Source organism: Zalophus californianus, chromosome 7, assembly GCF_009762305.2.
Source record: "Zalophus californianus isolate mZalCal1 chromosome 7, mZalCal1.pri.v2, whole genome shotgun sequence".
Taxonomy (NCBI): Eukaryota; Metazoa; Chordata; class Mammalia; order Carnivora; family Otariidae; genus Zalophus; species Zalophus californianus.
Genome location: NC_045601.1, coordinates 221119 through 239648, shown reverse-complemented (window position 1 = coordinate 239648; position 18530 = coordinate 221119). Strand labels below are relative to the sequence as shown.

At 48.8% G+C, this 18530-nt stretch overlaps 1 protein-coding gene across 7 annotated transcripts in view; it reads left to right on the top strand.

Annotated features, from left to right (window-relative positions):
* FAM120B (family with sequence similarity 120B) overlaps window positions 1-18530 on the top strand; it is a 98972-nt gene that overhangs the window by 38595 nt on the left and 41847 nt on the right. For 5 of the 7 annotated variants that reach the window (XM_027602036.1, XM_027602034.2, XM_027602033.2 and 2 more), the window contains 2 exons: window positions 233-405; window positions 4040-4132. In XM_027602036.1, coding sequence (XP_027457837.1) covers window positions 233-405; window positions 4040-4132 — 266 coding nt within the window. Of the gene's footprint in view, window positions 1-232; window positions 406-4039; window positions 4133-11202; window positions 11391-11752; window positions 12207-18530 lie in introns of those variants that run through there. The other 2 variants (XR_003521406.2, XM_027602035.2) reach the window with 2 other exon arrangements.

Below are 18530 nucleotides of genomic sequence, written 5' to 3'. Positions count from 1 at the left end.
AAAAAGAATGTTCTCAATGAAGTACATATATACTGGCCTTTGAGGGTTTGTTTCTTTTACCAGGTAGGTTTGTTCATGTTTACTTTCTAGTCCTTTACACCTTAAAGCCCAAGGGTGTCAGAAAGAGAAGTTGTTAGTGTCTTTTATTCTTCTATTATATTTCTGTAAGAAGCATGTTATAACTTGCTGGTACAAAGAATAATGGTAAATGGACTTTTTTTTTTTTAACCAGGGGGAACACCTAATTTGAAATTATTGTGGCTGAACCAAGAGCCAGGAATACAAGGCCGGCGCTTGGATGCCCTCCTAGGCTGTTTCGACCTTTCCTCCTCAAGAGAAGAGCTGCAGGCGGTAGAAAACCCCTTTAAAGCGTTGTGCTGCCTCTTGATCTACCTCTTTGTGCAGGTAACCTCAGCTCCTCGTTCTAGGTCCTGCATTGGCTCCTCGCTCCTGCCCTTGCCTTTTGTGAGGTGTGGCGCTCTGGGGTCTGGCCGTGGGCCTGTCCCCATGTCATGCTGTCTAATATCTGCCCCATGAGCATGAGTCCCTTGCAGCTGTGTTCCCTGTCGGCACACGTGTTAGACGCTCGTCTGTGTCAGACATAGAGGCTCGTAATGCATGTAAGTGTAGTAGAGGCGTGGGACACCGTGCAGGTTTGCTTCTGCTTTCCAAGCACTTTGAACCATGTAGTGCCTCCCCTGGTGCCATCACCGTCCAGGAGGTTGGTCCTGTCGGGGGTCCAGTGTTGTGGTGAGAAGGCCTGGTGCTTCTGGCCGACGCCTTCCAACGTCACTGCTCTAGCAGACGTTTACTGAGACTTCCCTTCACGTCTCAGTCTAAGACAAGGTAATGGGTACCTCCTGGGGTTATTGGGGTGTCGCACTGTGGAAAATACGAAACGTGCTTCGCAGAGGGGCCCCATGATAAGTCTGCTAGGGTCATCATCGTCACGGCCTGTGTCTTCCTTGCCTGATTAAACCAGGGGTTGGAAGCCTCACATGAGGAATGCAGTGCCAGGCCCTGATTGATGTCCCTCAACAAGTTAGGCAGTTTCTGTTTCATTAGTTTTACACTTAGGTTATGTGTGAAAATTATAAAGGCCCATGAAAGTATTTGTCTTTTTAACAGGTGCCCGTGTGCAGGGTAATGTTTGGAAACCTCAGCAAAAGAAGGGCCAAATCACCCCCTCTTCCAGCCTCTTTCCTCCCACTTCTTTCCTTGGCTGTATTATTTTTAAATGATTTTGTCTCACATTTGTCACAACGACAATAAAAGAAAAAGTCCTTTGCAATCACGTCTCTGTTGTTTTTAGCCCATCTGGGCCTCCTGTCCTCTCGACACCTTTGGGCTGCCTTCTGCTGTAGCCTCTGTATGTGCTGGATCTTGGGACTCGTTTGGCATAAACATCAAATTTTCATTTGCCTGGAATAGAGAGTTAGGTGACTGTTTCTCAGGCCTGAATTCACTTTATGAATTATTGATTGTCTTTAAGAAACTCACTCTTACCGTGGAATTACATTTCAAGGGAGCTTTATAATGATTCGTCTTTTCCTCTTCTAAATTGTTCTTTTGGCTCTGCCAGTTTATAGCTAGTTCTGCATTTTGCATTTTGTAAAAATGTGGTATATATAGCTAAATAACTCTTAAGAGATTTTATTGCTTCAATATTGGTTTCACAAGCACCAGTGTAAACTTTAGTTTTTGCTTTCCTATTTTGAGTAGAACATTTTGTTATTGGTACCAGACTTAGCAATATAACTGAATAGAGGATGGATTTTTAAGTGTAAAACTGCCTTTCTTTTGATACCATTTACTAAATATGCAAGCATGTATCAGTTAATGTTTTCTGTCCAGTGTTCGTTAGTCTCCAGGTGGCCGAGATAGGGCCGTCATGGGGATTGGGAATGGTGAATAACCAAGAGCTGAGGTTTCTCCTCCAGAAAAATAAGTGTGTTTTCTTCTGAATACTGTCTGCATGCATATGAACAGTCACTGCTTGGACACACATTTTGAATTGCTCTTTCCAGTAAGAGGGTTGTTGAACCTGTTGACAGTCGCTCATCACAGCTCTGTGCTTGCCACTTGTGCAGGTGACTTGTCAGTTACAAAAATCCGTGTCGAGACCACAGAACAGCAGCTTTCCATCTCCAATATCTCTATACACCTGAAGCAAGACAAGCGTCAGGAGGAAAATTTCCACCTTCACCTTCTTTCTGCTCACACTAATGGTTACCTTTCAGTAAAAATCTCTTTAGTGTGAGTCAGCATAAGGCAGACATATGATGTTGGTTTGACTTAAAGAGCATATTTAAATTGGAGCTTTTTGAAACCGAAAAACAGTGAATCAACACATCAGTGGCATCTCTGAGATTAAGAAGGAACTGTAATATTCACAGGGTTAATATTCTCTTAGGGTTTCATAAGGCTAAAAAGATAAATTTATGAAAATCTTACACTTTTCTGTGGTTAAGCTTAAGTTAGATGTTTCATTGTGCGACGTGGGGTACAGAACCTGTAGAGAAACGAAATGCTCTCATAACCTCCAAGTCAATAACAACAACACTTTTTACTGAAAGCTTATCTGAGAACATTCTCTGGAAGGGTAAGTGTACATCATAGGAAGTGTACGTAGTTTTTATAATCTCTAGTTGAGCAAATGCTTTAAATAGTAATATCTGTTCTGTAAAACCCTAAAAAAGCACCCTCTGTGGTGGTTTAGACTGTTAACTGCGGAGGCGGGCTACCTGTGAAAGCAATGGTACGTGAGATAGTTTTCTTTTCTCGTAAGTTGGTGTTTTAAAATCAGCCTTCTTCAAAAGTTGCTAATGGCAAGAAGTAGAATTACATTGCAACAAACCCAGTCTAAATGGAGAGAGATGGGGTTTATGGAATAAAAAAACGTGTTCTCTGCTTGGTTTTGCTTCTGTAGACTGGGGTCTTTTTTCTTGGTCATGAGTACTACACATCTGTGGACTTTTTTGTTATTCCCTGAAATAGTTACAGCTGTCATTTATACAAAGGCAATAAGTACCTCAGAATGGAGCAGGGCAGGGTAGTGACGGGGTTGGTGCCTTCCGCAGGGTGGAGTTGATGAATGCCAGAAGTATTTGCTTTTCCAGGAGAGGTCAGTGGGTCCTGGCCGTGGAGAGCAGGAGTCCCCAGTGAATGAACTGTCTTTCTGGTTTATGGTGGCGTCATTTTTATTAGGAGTAAACATTAGCCACTTTTATCACTGAGGAAGAATCAAAATTCTTACTCATAGGTTTGTGGTTGTCATCCTGATTTTTTCCCTTCAAGCCTTTACTTGCCACAGAACGTATTCCTCTATAGAAAGAAGTTCTCGTATTCTTATGATGGCGGTGGAAACACTGAGCAAGGGAACTGCAGTGCTTTTCTCTGGCTGGCAGAATTTGGTGGCTGAGCTGGAAAAGTCACCACCCCCTAACCTGGGAGAGGTGGTTCCCTAGAGCAGCCCGCTGTCCATGGTGCTCCCCGGCCCTGTCCTCATTCCCATCATTTTCTCGAGACCCAGAGTTTTCCCGTCTGTCTCTCCAAATCCCTGCCCTCCTTGTTCTTGCTCACACTTTGGTTGGACCCCTTGATTCCACAGAAGATCGGAGGGTCTCATATGTGGGGGTCCTGAGATATGAGTATGCAGGTTTCATCAGGGCTGGCAAAGGTGGAAGCTTATCCCAGCCTTGATCACCCCAGCTCATGCTGCAAACCCCTAAGTTACCAGCTGTGGGAATTGGTGCCCAAAACAGTCACCTGTGTTGCTCTAAGACTCAGGCCTGGTTGTGGCTCATGGCCCCTCCCAAGCATTCTAGAGCTTCCCCCCTTGCTGCAGAGTGACCAGGGCCCTGTCCAGCTTGGCCCTGGGCATCATGGACTGTGGGATCTGGACAAAGAGGCCCCGCTGACCTCCGCCTCTGCCTCGTCTACTGCCCCCAGTGCGTGCCTGTCTTTAGTCATTGAATCCACGTGCACAGTGTTGGATTTTTCCCAGAGCTGATGCTGCTTCTCTCTCTCTCCCTTTCAGGTGGACACTCTTTGCCTGGAGGATCTGCATGCTTTTATTGCTCAGGCCTTGTGCCTCCAAGGAAAGTCAACTGTGCAGCTTGCAGACTTGCAGGTACTGGCCTGATTGATTGTCACAGTTCTGGAGACCCCCTGCCTGCCCAGCCATTCCTCCTGTTGTGTTTTTTTAAGTTGTGGTTGGTGTTTCACAGAAAAGGTATGAAGGCATCTATAATCAGGGTGTTTTTATGCTGCTGTGGTGTGGCTTCATCTCTCACAGCAGAGCCCAGGGTCCTCCCAGGTTAGTGAAGTTCAAGCAGAGCTGTGGACAGATGGCGTCCCATGTTCCAGGGAAGTGGCCCTCTAGACCTCAGTCTCAGCTGGGTCACGTGCTCACAAGAGCTGCCTGATTCCAGCGCTGGGAAATGTGTCGTTCTTAATCCTGTCTCAGTATTGTAGTAACATGAGGACACGAGTCGGTTTGATCCCTGATAAGCCTTGCTAACTTTGGGAAAACAGGACGCCTTTTTCTGGTGTTCGTGATTTTGGCCCATACACATCCTGTCTTGCCTGTTTTGTCCATGGGCCTGGCCTCCCAGACGTCAGGGACTTGCTCTTAGGGGCCTGGGCCATGTCCCACCTGCCCTGTGTCCTCTCCCAGTGCCTTGCTGGTGGAGTGTTTAGTAAATGGAGATCATGCGCCCGTGTTGCTCTCATTCAGATGTTGCCACTCACAGGCGTTTTATTCCTTTAATTTCATGAACAAGCCGTTGGCCGCTGAGCCTGGCTCCTCTCCTCTCTGGCCACACCCCGTTGGGTCCCATAGCTGTTTTGTAGAGGAAAATCTGAGGTCAGGTCAGTTGTTGGTGGGAACTGAAGACTTTGCTTTATAAATGCCATTGGATAATGATGAGTTTTATCCGCAGATTCTAGTTAATTGAATTAATTTTCACTTGTCTTTCTAGTGAAAAAAAAACTAATAAATTTAATTTATGAACAACTTTTAATCTAATCCCAGAACTCTTCCGTACCACGTTAACTCCATGAACTAATTCTCATAGCAGCCCAATTAAATACAGTCAGGCTGTGTGTGTGTGTGTGTGTGTGTGTGTGTGTGTGTGTGTGTGTGTGTGTGTGTGTGAGCAGTTTCAAGTTATATTTAGAGGTGGATTTTTTCCTCCTTTTGGCAAGACACAATTTTAAAAAGTGAATTTTGGGTTATTACTAGGTTAATGCTAATTCTTTTTTTATTGAGGTATAATTGACACACATTATATAAGTTTCAGGTGTTCAACAATGATTCAATATTTGTATATATTGTGAAATAATCACCACAGCAAGTCTAGTTAGTATCTGTCAGCACCCATAGTTACAGAATTTTTTCTTGTGATGAGAACTTTTAAGATTTATGCTCTTAGCAAGAAGGGCCTAAATCTTAGCATAAAAGTTGCTCTTAACAACTTTCAGGTATGCAACACAGTATTATTAACCGTGGTCTCCACATCCTGTGGCTTATTAATGTTATGCACTGGACTGGATGTGTATGGGCCAAAAATCACAAAGGAGTCTGTACCTTCTGACTCCTTCCCCCATTTTAGTCACCCCCTATCTCCAGTGACCACCAGTATTTGTACAGTATTTGTCTTTCTTTCTCTGACTTACTTCACTGGCATAATGCCCTCAAGGTCCATCCACGTTACCACAAATGGCAAAATTTCACTTTCTTTTTTTTATGCCTGAATAATACTGCATTGTGTAGATATGTCACATCTTTTTATTTTTTATTTTATTTATTTATTTTTTTTTTTTTTTAAGATTTTGTTTATTTGCTAGAGAGAGAGAGAGAGAGTGACAGCACAAGCAGGGGAAGGGGCAGGCAGAGGGAGAAGCAGGGTCCCCGTCGAGCAAGGAGCCCGATGTGGGACTCAGTCCCAGGACCCTGGAATCATGACCTGAGCCAAAGGCAGACGCTTAACCGACTGAGCCACCCAGGCGTCCTGTCACCTCTTTTTAATGTATTCATCAGTTGATGGACACCTAAGGTGTTTTCATGTCTTGTCTGTTGTGCGTAATGCTGCCTCAAACAGGGGCTGCACATACCTCACAAGATGGTGATTTAACTTCCTTCAGATATATCCCCAGAAGTTGGATTGCTGGATTTTAGGGTAGCTCCATTTTTAGTTTTTTTGAGGAGCCTCCATCCTCATTTCCGGAGTAGCTGCCCCAGCTTGCATTCCTACCAGCAGCGCAAAAAGGTTTCCGTTTCTCCGCATCCTGGCCAATACTTACCTTTTGCCTAATGATGGCCCTCCTAAGTAAGTGTGGGAAATTAGTTGACCATATACGCGTGAGTTTACTTTTGAGCTCTCTCTATTCTGTTCCATTGATTTTCGTGTCTGTTTTTATGCTAATATTACACTGTTTTGATTACAATAGCTTTGTAATACAGTTTGAAATCAGGGAGCGTGACGCCTCCAGCTCTGTTCTTTCTCAGGACTGTCTGGCTATTCAGAGCCTTTTGTGGTTCCATACACATTTTAGGATTGTTTGTTCTATTTCTATGAAAAGTGCCATAGGAATTTTTGTAGAGATCACATTGATGCTGTAGATTGCTTTGGATAGTATGGACATTTTAACAATATTTGTTCTTCCAACCCATGAGCATGGAATATCTTTCATTTGTTTGCATCATCTTCACTTTCTTTCATCAGTGTTTTATAATTTTCAGAGTGCAGGTCTTTCACGTCCCTGGTTAAATTTATTCCTACCTATCTTATTCTTTTTGATGCAATTGTAAATGAGATTGTTGTCTTAATTGCTCAGATAGTTCCTTATTAGTGTATAGAAATGCAACAGATTGGGACGCCTGGGTGGCTCAGTTGGTTAAGCATCTGCCTTCAGCTCGGGTCCTGATCTCAGGGTCCTGGGATCGAGTCCCATTTTGGGCTCCCTGCTCAGCGGGAAGCCTGCTTCTCCCTCTCCTCTGCTGCCTCCCCTGCTTGTGCTCTGTCTCTCTGACAAATAAAGAAAATCTTTAATAATAGTAATAAACCTTAAAAAAGAAATGCAAAAGATTTCATGTATTGATGTATCCTGTAACTTTATTGAATTCATTTATTAGTTCTGACCATTTTTTGGTAGAGTCTTAAGGGTTTTCTATGTATAGTATCATGTCCTTGGAAGATAGTGGCAGTTTTACTTCTTCCTTTCAGTTTGGATGCCTCTTCTTTCTCTTCCTTGCCTGATTGCTGTGGCTAGGACTTCCAGTCCTGTGTTGGATAAGAGTGGTGAGAGTGGACGTTCTTGTCCTGTTCCTGACCTTAGGGAGGAAGCTCTCAGCTTTTCACCATTGAGGATGTTAGCTGATTGCACTGAGTATGAACAACTGAGTATGAACAACACAATTTTTAAAAAGTGAATTTTCAGTTATCAGTAGGTTAATAAAACTCTTACTAGGTTATAGCCGAGCTGTGTGGCCCCCCCGGCAGCCTGCGGTGCTGCTACCGTGGGCCCATCTGTCCCTTGACTCTCACCTGCCTCCTCTCTCCAGTCCTAGTAAAACTAAGCAGACAGACAGAAGGAGGAGGGGACTTGGAGGTGGTGCTGTCTCCGGCCTCAGTGTACAGTGTGGGCAGCAGAGCAAGGTGGGGTTCGGGGTTCTCGCACTTGGTAGCTGCACGACATTGAACAAGTTCTTGTGAACATACAGCAGAACATAACTTCTCTCTTTCATAAACATGAGGGGACGTCTTCTATGCTTGCTGACGGGATGGAGGGTGGCACCGTGTGGGATGTTCTCTGTCTCTGTGGAAATCGAGGCCATGATCCCATCCCCCCCGTGTCATTGGCAGAGCCAAAGTGGGATCGGCTCTTGACACCCAACCAGTGGTCTTTGCTGTGAGACAGTGCTTTTCTGGGAGGAGGGGGCCTGAGGGAAAGCGCGAGGTAAAAGCGGACCCCAGCAGGAGCACGCCTTGTTGTGTCCTCTCGCGTAGGCCCCACGCTTGCCAGTCTGGCAGATGCCGGCAGACGGGTGCCTTCCACAGGCTGGAGCTTCTCCAGCAGAAGTGGGGTCTGTACCGGCTGTTACTGACATTGGTTCCCTGGGAGGCCTGTAACTGGGCAGCTCATGTTCTCCTCACCAGAGCCCTGTGGAGAGTGTCCCAAGGAGGATGTGGGTTTTTACCAGCAGTGGGACTGAAAACAGATGCAATTTCAGAGGCCTCTTGGCTGTCCTGGTTGATTGGATTGGTTGTGGTGATGCCGTGAGGCAGGGAGGGGAGGGGCAGGGTCCCCCCAGGGTCTCCCTCCACTCCCGCTTTCGAGGAGCAACTCATCTGGGACTTAGCTGTGGCTTTGGGTCCAGACCCTTATCTTCACCATAAGCTGCAGGTGAGCTTGGTGTCCCTGCTCACTGGTGCTCGTGGGGAATTTTTAAAATGCCCAGCATTATTTTTCTTGTCCCAGCAGCTCAAATACAGCTTTAAAATGGTATACAGGTTTACATTTTTATTAAAAATCCAGGTGATTGGATTATTATGTACAGATTATATCCCATACTATATATACACACATACTCATTTACAGACATAGAAGTCTGCTATCTATGATAAAGAATACGAGAACTCTTAATCTGCAACAGTTCTGTAAGAAAAGAAAGATGAAGGGAAGCAGGATTAGCTGTAACTAAGGAAAGACAGAGACAGCTACTTTCATCGCACACCGAGGGCAGCCACACGGGTGACAGGGGACGCTGGCCCCTCAGTGCCGGAACACGTGCGAGGAGCTGAGCCGTGCGCAGGGAGTAAGACTGTCTGTCTTCCGGGCTGGAGCCGTGTCCTCTCTGAAAGCTGGTATGTGCTTGCTCTTTTCCTGCTTGTGTGTGTGACTGTCCGTAAGTGCGTTCTAGGGGACCCAGTCTGTTCATGGTGCTTCACGTAGCTCATGGGGCCCTTTGATACTTGGCTTGTGCAGCCCCTGTGAGAACACACACAGAGAAGGGGGTGCACACAGGATGAGGGTGGGATGTCTGCATGGTTAGGTGGGAAAGCCAGCTAAGCAGTACACTGAGTCACACAGTGAACAAGCAACCCGTGAAGCTTGGGTGCTCGCATCTGTTGAGTTTAAGACAAGCTTGCAAGGGTAGAGGGATAGTCATGTGCCATGAGGTGTCCATGGCGTGTGGCAGGGGGAGCCCGGGGCGCCCAGATCCCCGGTTCCTGATGCGGGCATGCATGTACTTGTCTAGGCATGTGCAGGGTTAGCATCAGCTTCCTCACTCACCCAGTGGTGTTTTGTCAGGCGCGGGTGCATGCCCAGAGCATTTTGCAAAGTCCTCTAGAAAATAAGAGGTACTGGGGTTGTCACCCTGCTACTGCTGAGCCAAATAGGGTGCCCAGGAAGCAGACCGGTGCCTGCTCTCAGAACCTTTGTCTCCCCCCACCCCACCCCACCCTGAGCAGGGCAGTTCCTTTACATCCCTCTTGGCGCTCTTTTTGGGCAGAGCCAAAGGAACCATCGTAGTCTCTTTGCTCATCAGTTTCTCTGCTGTGTTAGGTCCCCCCTCCTGGCTCTGACTCCAGCCTCCTCTCAGATGGAAGGCTCCCCATGTTTAGAACATTCTAGATTTCTCTGTGAGGAGAGACTAGGGGAGTCAAGGACTTGGGGAGCAGTGTCTGAGCGCCCGAGCAGCATCTGCAGAGCCACCTTCTCTGGTACTCATCACCACTCATTGGAAAGTGCTTGGTCATCTTTGATGGGGAGATAAAAGGAAAGAAATATGAGTTAATGGAAGGAAAATTCTATTATGAAATCCAAGCTATACCCCCTCAGAGAGTGACGTGTTGTAAGCATCACATTTCATTGCCGCTGTGAGGACTTTTCAGGATCTACTGGACGCATGGTTCTTGGGGCACACTCGCTGTGGTGGTGTCAGTGTGCACCGTGGGTCAGACCTCATACCAGCCCCCCCGGCATGGTGCGCATGCGGGGAGCACCCCCGGCACGGTGCATGCGTGGGGAGCATGGATTGGTCCCTGGTGGACAGGGAGTCTCAGACGGGTGAGTTGTGTGCACGGTCCTGGAGCGTGAAGGTTAGTCAGTGTCCATGCCAGCAGCAGCTTCTGGTTGAAATATCCCCCAGAGGCCTCAGGCAGGACCTGACTTCGTTACGACTTTGCTTGTTCTGGGCACTCACTACCTGAGTGGCACCTCCACTAAGACGGCGGTTCCCACCAGCTGAGCGTGGCACTCACGGTGACGGTCCATCATCGTGGCCCCTCCGCACCACACTCTCCGTCCCTTTCTTTCAGGGTCTCTGTTGTGTGAGTTAGAACAGCCAGCCACCCTTACCTCCAAGACTCTTAATAGTCTGAGTCTTCATGAACTCCTGGTGCAGCATGTAGGTTTTCAGCTTCCATACTTTAATCATTTAAGTTGTGAAAACGTAGAAATAATTTGGAAGAGTTTCCTTAAGATGGCTCTACTGTCCACAGCAGGTGCCAGTGCCACCCTTTGCCCTGGGGCTTCCCAGCGAGGCCTGTCTTCTCCGCCAGGGCCTGGAGCCCATGCCCTCTGCCCTTGCTGGGGGTTTGCTGTGCTCATTGGCTCCTCCCTCTGTCTTGTCTTCAGCTTCATCTTCTGACTTTAACTTGGTCTCTTTGACTGACTCTGTCCTCTAGTGGATAAAGTCAGGTGCCCTCCGCTGGAAAATACCGAAAACTTCTGCGGTGAACATTTCCAGCCCGTCGCTTGCTGCAGGATGGAGCTGCACGTTTGCTCGGTCTGCTCCCCGCCTCGCCTCTGGCCCTCCAGTAGAGTCGTGCCTACAGGGCATGAGGTCCCCGAAGCAAAGGTTAGAAAGCACTCGGCCGTCAGCCCCACCGGGCAGCGGGCCTTGTGCTGCCTTCTCTCCCACTCTGAGCCTGAGATGCACCGCTTCCTTATCTTTGCTAGGAAGCAGTCCCTTTTCACGTTCTAGACTTCTTCCACATACACTTCCGGAGCCTCACTCTGGCATGCCAGCGTTGGTAGCTGGGGAGTGGAGCCCAGGGCAAAAGCTGTCGTGCTGGGGACCTCAGTGGGAGAGCTGCATGTCCTGTGTGGGGGTTTCGTGATCTTCTTCCTCTGCGAGATGAGGGCCTCCCTGGACGGAGAGACAGTGCTTTTTTCCCGTTTGCTTTCTAGTGCCCAGCACCCTACCGACATGACTAGAGCCTGCTTGATTCAGCAAAGTGGTTGTGCAGGTGCGGCCCTTGTGGGGAAGCCCCCTTTACAAAGCCCCCTCTGGCTCTGACACATCTCCATGGAACTCCAGCAGAGCTGAAGAGGCGGCTATGGCGCGTGGTCTGCCCTGGGCTGTCCTCTTCAGGTAACTGGCGACTTACAACTTAACCGCTGTGGCTTGTAGTCTCTGGTGGGTGAGCCAGAGTCATGGAAGCCACAGCTCCTATGCGCACGTGGGCGTGGGTGATTGTGGAATGGTTTGGGATTCACGTGATTAGCTCCTGGCTTGAAAAGCAAAGCTAGGACCCTACAGCTTACAGCATCAAAGCAAGGAAGTAGAGGGTAGAGCAGGAGTGGCAGAGAAGGTGGACGCAGGAGAGAGGGCTCCGTGTCCGTCCCGTTTCTGCCTCATTTGCTGGGAAGGCCAACACCACACCATTACCTATCTCCCGCGGCTCCTACCTGGTGCCCGTTCATGTGGAGTTGAATGCATATATTTGTTTTTGTGAAGCTCTTCACACTCTGCAGCCATTTGGATCTTCTGAGACTAAAATGTGATCAGCCAAAGCTAATGGGAGACTTCCGTCTTGATGTTTACATCTGAATGGAGACAGGGATTCAGGTTGAACGTCAGAACTCGCCAGTGGTGGCAGACCAAAGAGATGTCCACTTCCCGGCCTTCTAGACTGTTCCTCCTGCACGAGGTCTTCGTCACTCATTCTCGGCTCGTCTTGTATGGGAGACATTTGTTTCCACAACTAAATTGTAGGCTCTGGGAGGCTGGGACTGTATCTTATTGTTTGTAATCTCCAGCAGCTAGCTTAAAACAGTGCCCAGTAAAGGCTTGGTGAAGTGCCTCATGGCAGTGATTAAGGATTTTTGTGGAGCAGATCTACAACATGTAATTCTATCTATGCATTTCTTGTATTTTAATATGAGGCCATGTCATCTTGCTGGAGCACTGTCTGATGTTTAACCAGTAGAATATGAATAAAGAAATACGGCATTTTAGCATTTCTGCAGGCAGTTTTCTGATTCTGAGTTGGATCTTGGACTTCATCCTTTGATCTGTTCCTTGTTTTCCAAATAATGTCCATCTGAAAAAAGTTTGTAAGCAGTGTTTTAAATGATAGCAGGTGCCAAACCATGAACCCACGGAGGAAAGAATCCCCAAAGATGAGGGCCTTGATGTGTCTGTTTATGAAACGCAGGCCTCCTCGGAGGGAGCCCAGGTCAGGGAGCTGCCGGTGGACCTGGGAGGGAGAGCAGGGTGGGCCGGGATTAAGGGGAAACAAGCGCACTCACCGCCCCCATCAGAACCTCAGAGCATCTTCACTGTGTAGTTCCCGAGCACGTTCTTCTGTGGTCACCGTTTGTTGGAGTGACTTGTGACAGACTCGGCAATACTGCCCAGAAGTAAAATGGTGACTGATAAATCCAAGGACCTGTTTCCAGCAAAGGAGCAGGAAATTTCTTGCTTTGGTAATGGTGATGATCCATCTCTGGGAAGAATGTAGCCTAAATCAGTTAAGGAAAAATAAGTAAATAAAGGGTAGGTTCAGTGAAGTGCTACCATTTGGTGATATATTAAGAGCCCAGATTGTTAAGATAAAATAAAGCCTCTCCACGACTGTTAGGGAGTGGCACTAAATTACTTTTGTTGGGGAAGAGGTTCTGACCTGCTGAAGGTAAGGTACACTCACAGGATGAGACCTGCAGTCTGATGGGCTCATTGTGGGTGGTGGGAGCTGCCTGCACTCTTGCACGAAGGGGCTGATGAGCCGCCACTCACCAGGCTTCTTACCAGAGTCAGCACTTGCCTTAAAATAGAGGGTTTTGTGGACTTGGAAAGGGGAGGTTAAGAGTGGTGTCTGCCTGGGGGTGATCTGTGCTCCATGTGACGGGTGGTACGGGGCAGGGCGTGGGGGACAGAGGTGCACACAGCAGCCTGCATGGCTCCTGGCCACCTGCACCTGTTGGGAAGCCCATTCACTGTTCCCCAGAGAAGAGTGTGGGTGCCTGGGTGGAGCTCCGAGAGCCAGGGTGCTTGCGGCTTCCACATGGAGCGCCTCGGCCTGGGACCGAAGCTGGAGTGCGAGCTTGCTGAAAAGTCAACAACCAGGGTGAGGAGTATCCTCGAATTGCAGGGTTTTGAAAAAACATTTTACACACACAGGTAACTCATGAAACTGAGTCCATAAAATGAACAGTGTTGCCGGGCCTCTCCTCTTGGGGCGTGGTTGCTGTGGATGTGTGTCGGAGTATGGAGTTCTCACAGGTCATTCGCTCCCCCCGACCCTGGGTGAGCAAGCGTGCGACTCCAGCTGTTCTCACTTCCATCAGGAGAGTATCCAAAAGTTGGTCTATAAACCTGGACTAAGCCACTGTTAAGCTTGTTATTTTGACAATTCTGATTTTAAGCAGGAGTTGTTTTTTAGGTTATAGGGAAGCTGTAAAGCTTACTGTATATTTAAATTTAAAATCAGTCTGTGCCGTCGACTCTCCAGATCACGTCTTTATCCTGCCAATGAAACTTGAAATGCACTCACTCTGCCAAAAGCTCATGCCCAGCCTTAGCCAACTGCAGCCCTTAGGCCAGATCTGGCCCGTCACCTGTTTTTGAATGGCCTGGGAGCTCAGAACAAGGTCTACATTTTTAACTGGTTAGGAGAAAAGTCTCATTTCATAACATGTGGTAATGATAGGAAATTCAGATTTTGGTGTCTAAAGTAAAGTTCACACCATGACAGCAGAGTCGAGAGCTGTGACAGACACCGTTAGGCCCCCCAGACCAGAAGTAAGTCCCTCTGGCCCTTTGCAGAAAAGCCTGCTGGCCCCAGGCTTAAATGAGCAGGCAAGTCTGCAGGCTTTTCTGTGAGAAGGAAAGTCACTGGACAGTGCATCTCTTGAGGACAGAGACCATTCCACTGCTGTTTGTGCTGGGCCTAGAACACACTCTGAGGAGTAATGATGGTAATAATACCTTGCCAAAATAGGGTGGTTTGTGTTTGGTTTGTTTTCGGTTTTTTTTTGTTTTTTTTTGTTTTTTTTAGAGAAATTAGGAGGGCTTCATAAATATTATACAGTTAATTTTTACAGCATTCCTTTGAGGAAAACAAAAGTCCTGTCTTGTTATGTTGTTAGAGAAATGAAGACAAAGATTGGTGTCTTGGCTTAGGCGCCTTGAAGGGGCTGGTGAGGATGCACTGCTCTGGAGTCTAGCCCACCCGTGATGACGTCCGGATTTGGGGTCTTGGTTGGGGGGGAGTCAGTGATGGTGGCTTGTTCCTTGTTGGATCCTCTGTGTCGCCTGCTGGGTGCTGTACGAATGTCAAATGCTCGGTAAGTTTTAATACTGAAGATGATGTCGTCTGCTGGAGCCGGAAGGAATGGGACCCTGGAAGTGGTGCAGGCAGGCTCCGGCAACAGGCTGCAGTCTGAGGGTGGTTTGCCCGAGGTCAGGGCACCAGTGCGTGCCGCTTCCACGTTGAGAAAGCTAGAGCTCCAAGAGATAAACCACAAGTCGTCATGCTTCGTGCCGTCTCCCCAGACAGCCTCCCATGTGAAGAGTAGACACCGCATGTGTAGAAGCAAATGTAGAAATCTTCCATTAAAAATCTTTAGTCAGTATTGCCACTGCTGGCGAACCATCACTTTCCAAATCAAACCCTTTAAATTCTGGTGTAAAATAAAGATGCTTCAGGGATATGCTGAGATCACACTGTTATAGCACATCGAAATAAAGCCCATGGACCAATGTTTTACTGCTTACACAGCCCAAGAAAAACAGCATTGTGTAAATGTGTGTTAAAAGAGATATTTAGAAAAATGCTTTTATAATTAGGCACTCGAAAAGTTAATGAATGAATGAATAGTAGATGTAGAGTCTATTCAAACTGCTAGTAGACTTTTAAAGTTGACCTCTAAGCACAGAAGATGACGATGGACTCCCCAGATGGAGTAAAGGGGATCAACATGCCAAGAAAACAGGTGCAGACCTGGTCTGAGCCTCAGTCTTATCCGTGCGCACACATAGGACTTGGAAGTGCTCTTCCCCAGCGTCTGCAGGCAGAAGGTCATCGTGCGCCTGGGAGGAAGAGAGGATGCTCTCTGGGGCCCAGCTGCCCCTCCCAAATCTGACAGCTGATGCCCGTGTCACTTCCTGTGCCTGTGGCCCTGTGATCCTGGTTACACGTGTCACACTGTGTGTCCCCGGTGTGAGATTTGGAGGATATGAGCTCCAGTGAGCAGGCACATTGTGGAGGAACAGGAGAGGGCTCTCGTGACACTGGAGAGTTGCAGGCCACCGCCTGACCCGGGCATGACTCTGGTGCCTTTCCTGTGCTTTGTCCCTTGCACTTAGCAGAGCCCTGAGAGAAGTCCTCGAGGCCCACAACTACCCTCCAAGTTGTTCTGGGAACCACATTCAGTGAGGACACGTTGGTCTTGCTCAGGATAGCAGGTGGGATGCCTCGTGGAAGTTCTCAGGGGCGCTCTCTGACTCCAGAACGATTCATGTGCCCTGCCGGATGCCCCACAGCTGACTTGCCTTTGAGGAAGAGAGTGGCATGAGTCACCTGCAGAGTTGAAGCATAGAGCATGGCAGGCCAGACCTGGGCCCCTGCCTCCTTTGTCAGTGACGCTGCTTGGTGCGCAGCCTTGCTTGTCTGCCCATGTAGCGTCCGCCAGTGCTGGCGGGTGGCCTCGGGGTGGAGCCTGGTTGCTGGCCATGGGTCTACACAGACGCTCACGCCAGCAGCGCCCAGAGGAGGCTCCTGTGTGCGTTCGGGTACCATTCGCAGCTGTGGAGCTTCAGATCGAAAAGCTGTGTGCAGGTTTGGGCTTCAGTCCCCTCCCTTTGTCCTCTGCTGTCGCTGCACTTCTCCCTGGGACTTTGAAACTAGCCTCTGGCCTCCCCTCTGCCCGTCGCTTGCAGCTGGGGCAGAGGCGAAGGACTGGCGCCTGGAGGTTTCACGCTGGGCCGTGGCCTCACTGCCTCCTCTGTAAGCCTTCCACAAAGGGATCCCTTTCCCCACTGGAAGGACCTGCACTTGCTCCTCGATACCCACATGTGGCCGTTACCTGCGTGCCACGGGACGCCTCACCGGTGTCCCCAGATCTGCTTCAGGGCCCGTCCCCTTCCTCTCCCTCTGAGCATCCCTTGTCTTCTGCTTGAGGACGCCTGTCCCCTCTCCTGGGGTTTGCGCTCCTCAGGACCACACACTTGGCCTCACTCACACTTGTATCTTCTCTGGTACCTGCACTTTCTGGCAATTTAGCAGGTCCTCAGCTAGTGTTATTTCCATGAATGGAAATATATCCACAGTTACTTGAGGGTGGAAACAGAATCTTTTATAACTTTGATAGAATCTTTGCATTGTCAGTACTCAGATGTTGATTTGCTTAATACTTTCATCAGTCGCTGTATTTATGTTTAGGCTAGAGTGCTTGTAGAAGTATTCTGCCTTCATGAATAAGACTCTTCAAATAAAATTTATTTTTCTGTAGCAGAAACAAATCTCAGGATATGATTTCCACCTTACTTTTCTTTTTCAAACCCCCTTCCACAGGTTGGCAGGAGTGCACCAGGGCTTGGGGGGAAGGGTGTCCCTGAGATGTCATTGTCGCACTCTCTCTACCCCTGGCCCCCTGCTGCTCCCACACCCACAGGGCGTGGGTGTCAGGTAGAGCTCATGCACTGCTGAGGGTGCGGGGGCCGTCTGGGCCCCTCTTCTTCGTGACCCAGGGGGTCCCGTCTCCTCGCTCTTGTGCCGACGCTTCATGCCTGTGGTAGATCGGAGCCTCTGAAGTTCTCCCAGGGACCAGACTTAGGAAAGTCAGGAGCCAGAACTTGATGATTTTACTCTGTTGCTCAAGTGTATTGATTGTGGGATGTCTTAGGTGAATTATGGCTAATAGTTCAAATATTATGTCACTAGTTTCTTGCAAAGATTAGTCTTTTTATCATTCTTTTAAACCTGGTTCTTTCTGTCATTTTACACTTGTGAGCAGAATCATATAATCTCGTGGTGGTTGTGGGTCTGATGGGGTTGCCGCAGAGGCAGACGTGCTGCCCTGATGTGCGATGCTCTAGGAGGGGCAACAGGTGGCAGTTTGGCTGAGCCCATCTTTGGAGCCGTAGGATGGTGTGGGATGCCCTGCAGGCTCCATGGCTCAGTCTGGAGAGGGGACGGGGTGAGCAGAGTGGTCAGTGGTGTTCTTGCCCGTGGCAGCAGGAGGCCGCGCCGCAGGACGCTCACGTGCTGTGTGGTTCCCATAATGGTTTCCTCAGGCACCTGAATGTGTTCCCGTCGACACAGCTCTACACTCAGTTGTGCTTTCTCTCCTGTTCTCTGCTCTTGGGTCCCTTCCATAAGCCGTCAGAAAACATAGAGAAGTTGTTCTTCTTGTCTGCTGTACATGATGGTCAGTTCTGAACCTCAGGTGCGTGTCAGGAGGGCAGCACGTGAGAACGGTTGGGCCCGAGCCAGGTGGAGCTTCGAGCCCCCAGACCTGCTGACACCCGCACTCCTAGGATAGCAGCTCAGCAGGGTGGAGAGAGTATTTCTCTGCAGGTTGCGTCCAGGGTGCTGCCGCCAGCCAGACCCTGTGCACGAGAGCCCTGGGGCCCCGAGCACCTGCTGTCCTGCTCTGTCCTGCTCCTCTGTGCAGACGTCTGTGCACGTCCAGAGAGCACCTCTCACACAGTGATGGGACACGAACGTGGCCCCGGATGTGAATGTACGTGACATCTCAAGACAGGCACCGTGGAAGGGTTGGCCCTGCTGCTGTCCCCAGCACAGCGTTCATTCTTCCCACCCCTGCCCTGTGCATTGGGGGAAGCAGGCAGTCTCCATGTATCCTCATTTGTTTACATGTAAACTCAACAACTATTTTTATTCTTTTTATTGAACCATAACTATAGTTTCAAGTGTATAGTCAACAACTGTTTTCAAAGTCCCGCCGTGTGCACGGTGAGTGGCCTTGGTGACAGGTGTCACCACGCACAGTGACAAGCCTGACACACTGAACCTTCTCTGGGTTCTCAGAGGCTCCCATGTGGGTCAGGCAGACCTGGCCGTGTTTCCAGGACCTGCCAACTGTCCCAACTCAGGAGGGCCGAGGAACAGCTGGGCGTGAGTGGATCCTGCACCTGCCTGTTGAGGTTCACGCAGTGCCCCTGAGGGTTACTTTGTACAATTATGCCTCACTGCAACCAGGGGACCTTACCAGTGAGCATAGAACCTCTGAAATCTGACCTCCAAACTTCCGTTTCTTGTCGTTTTGTT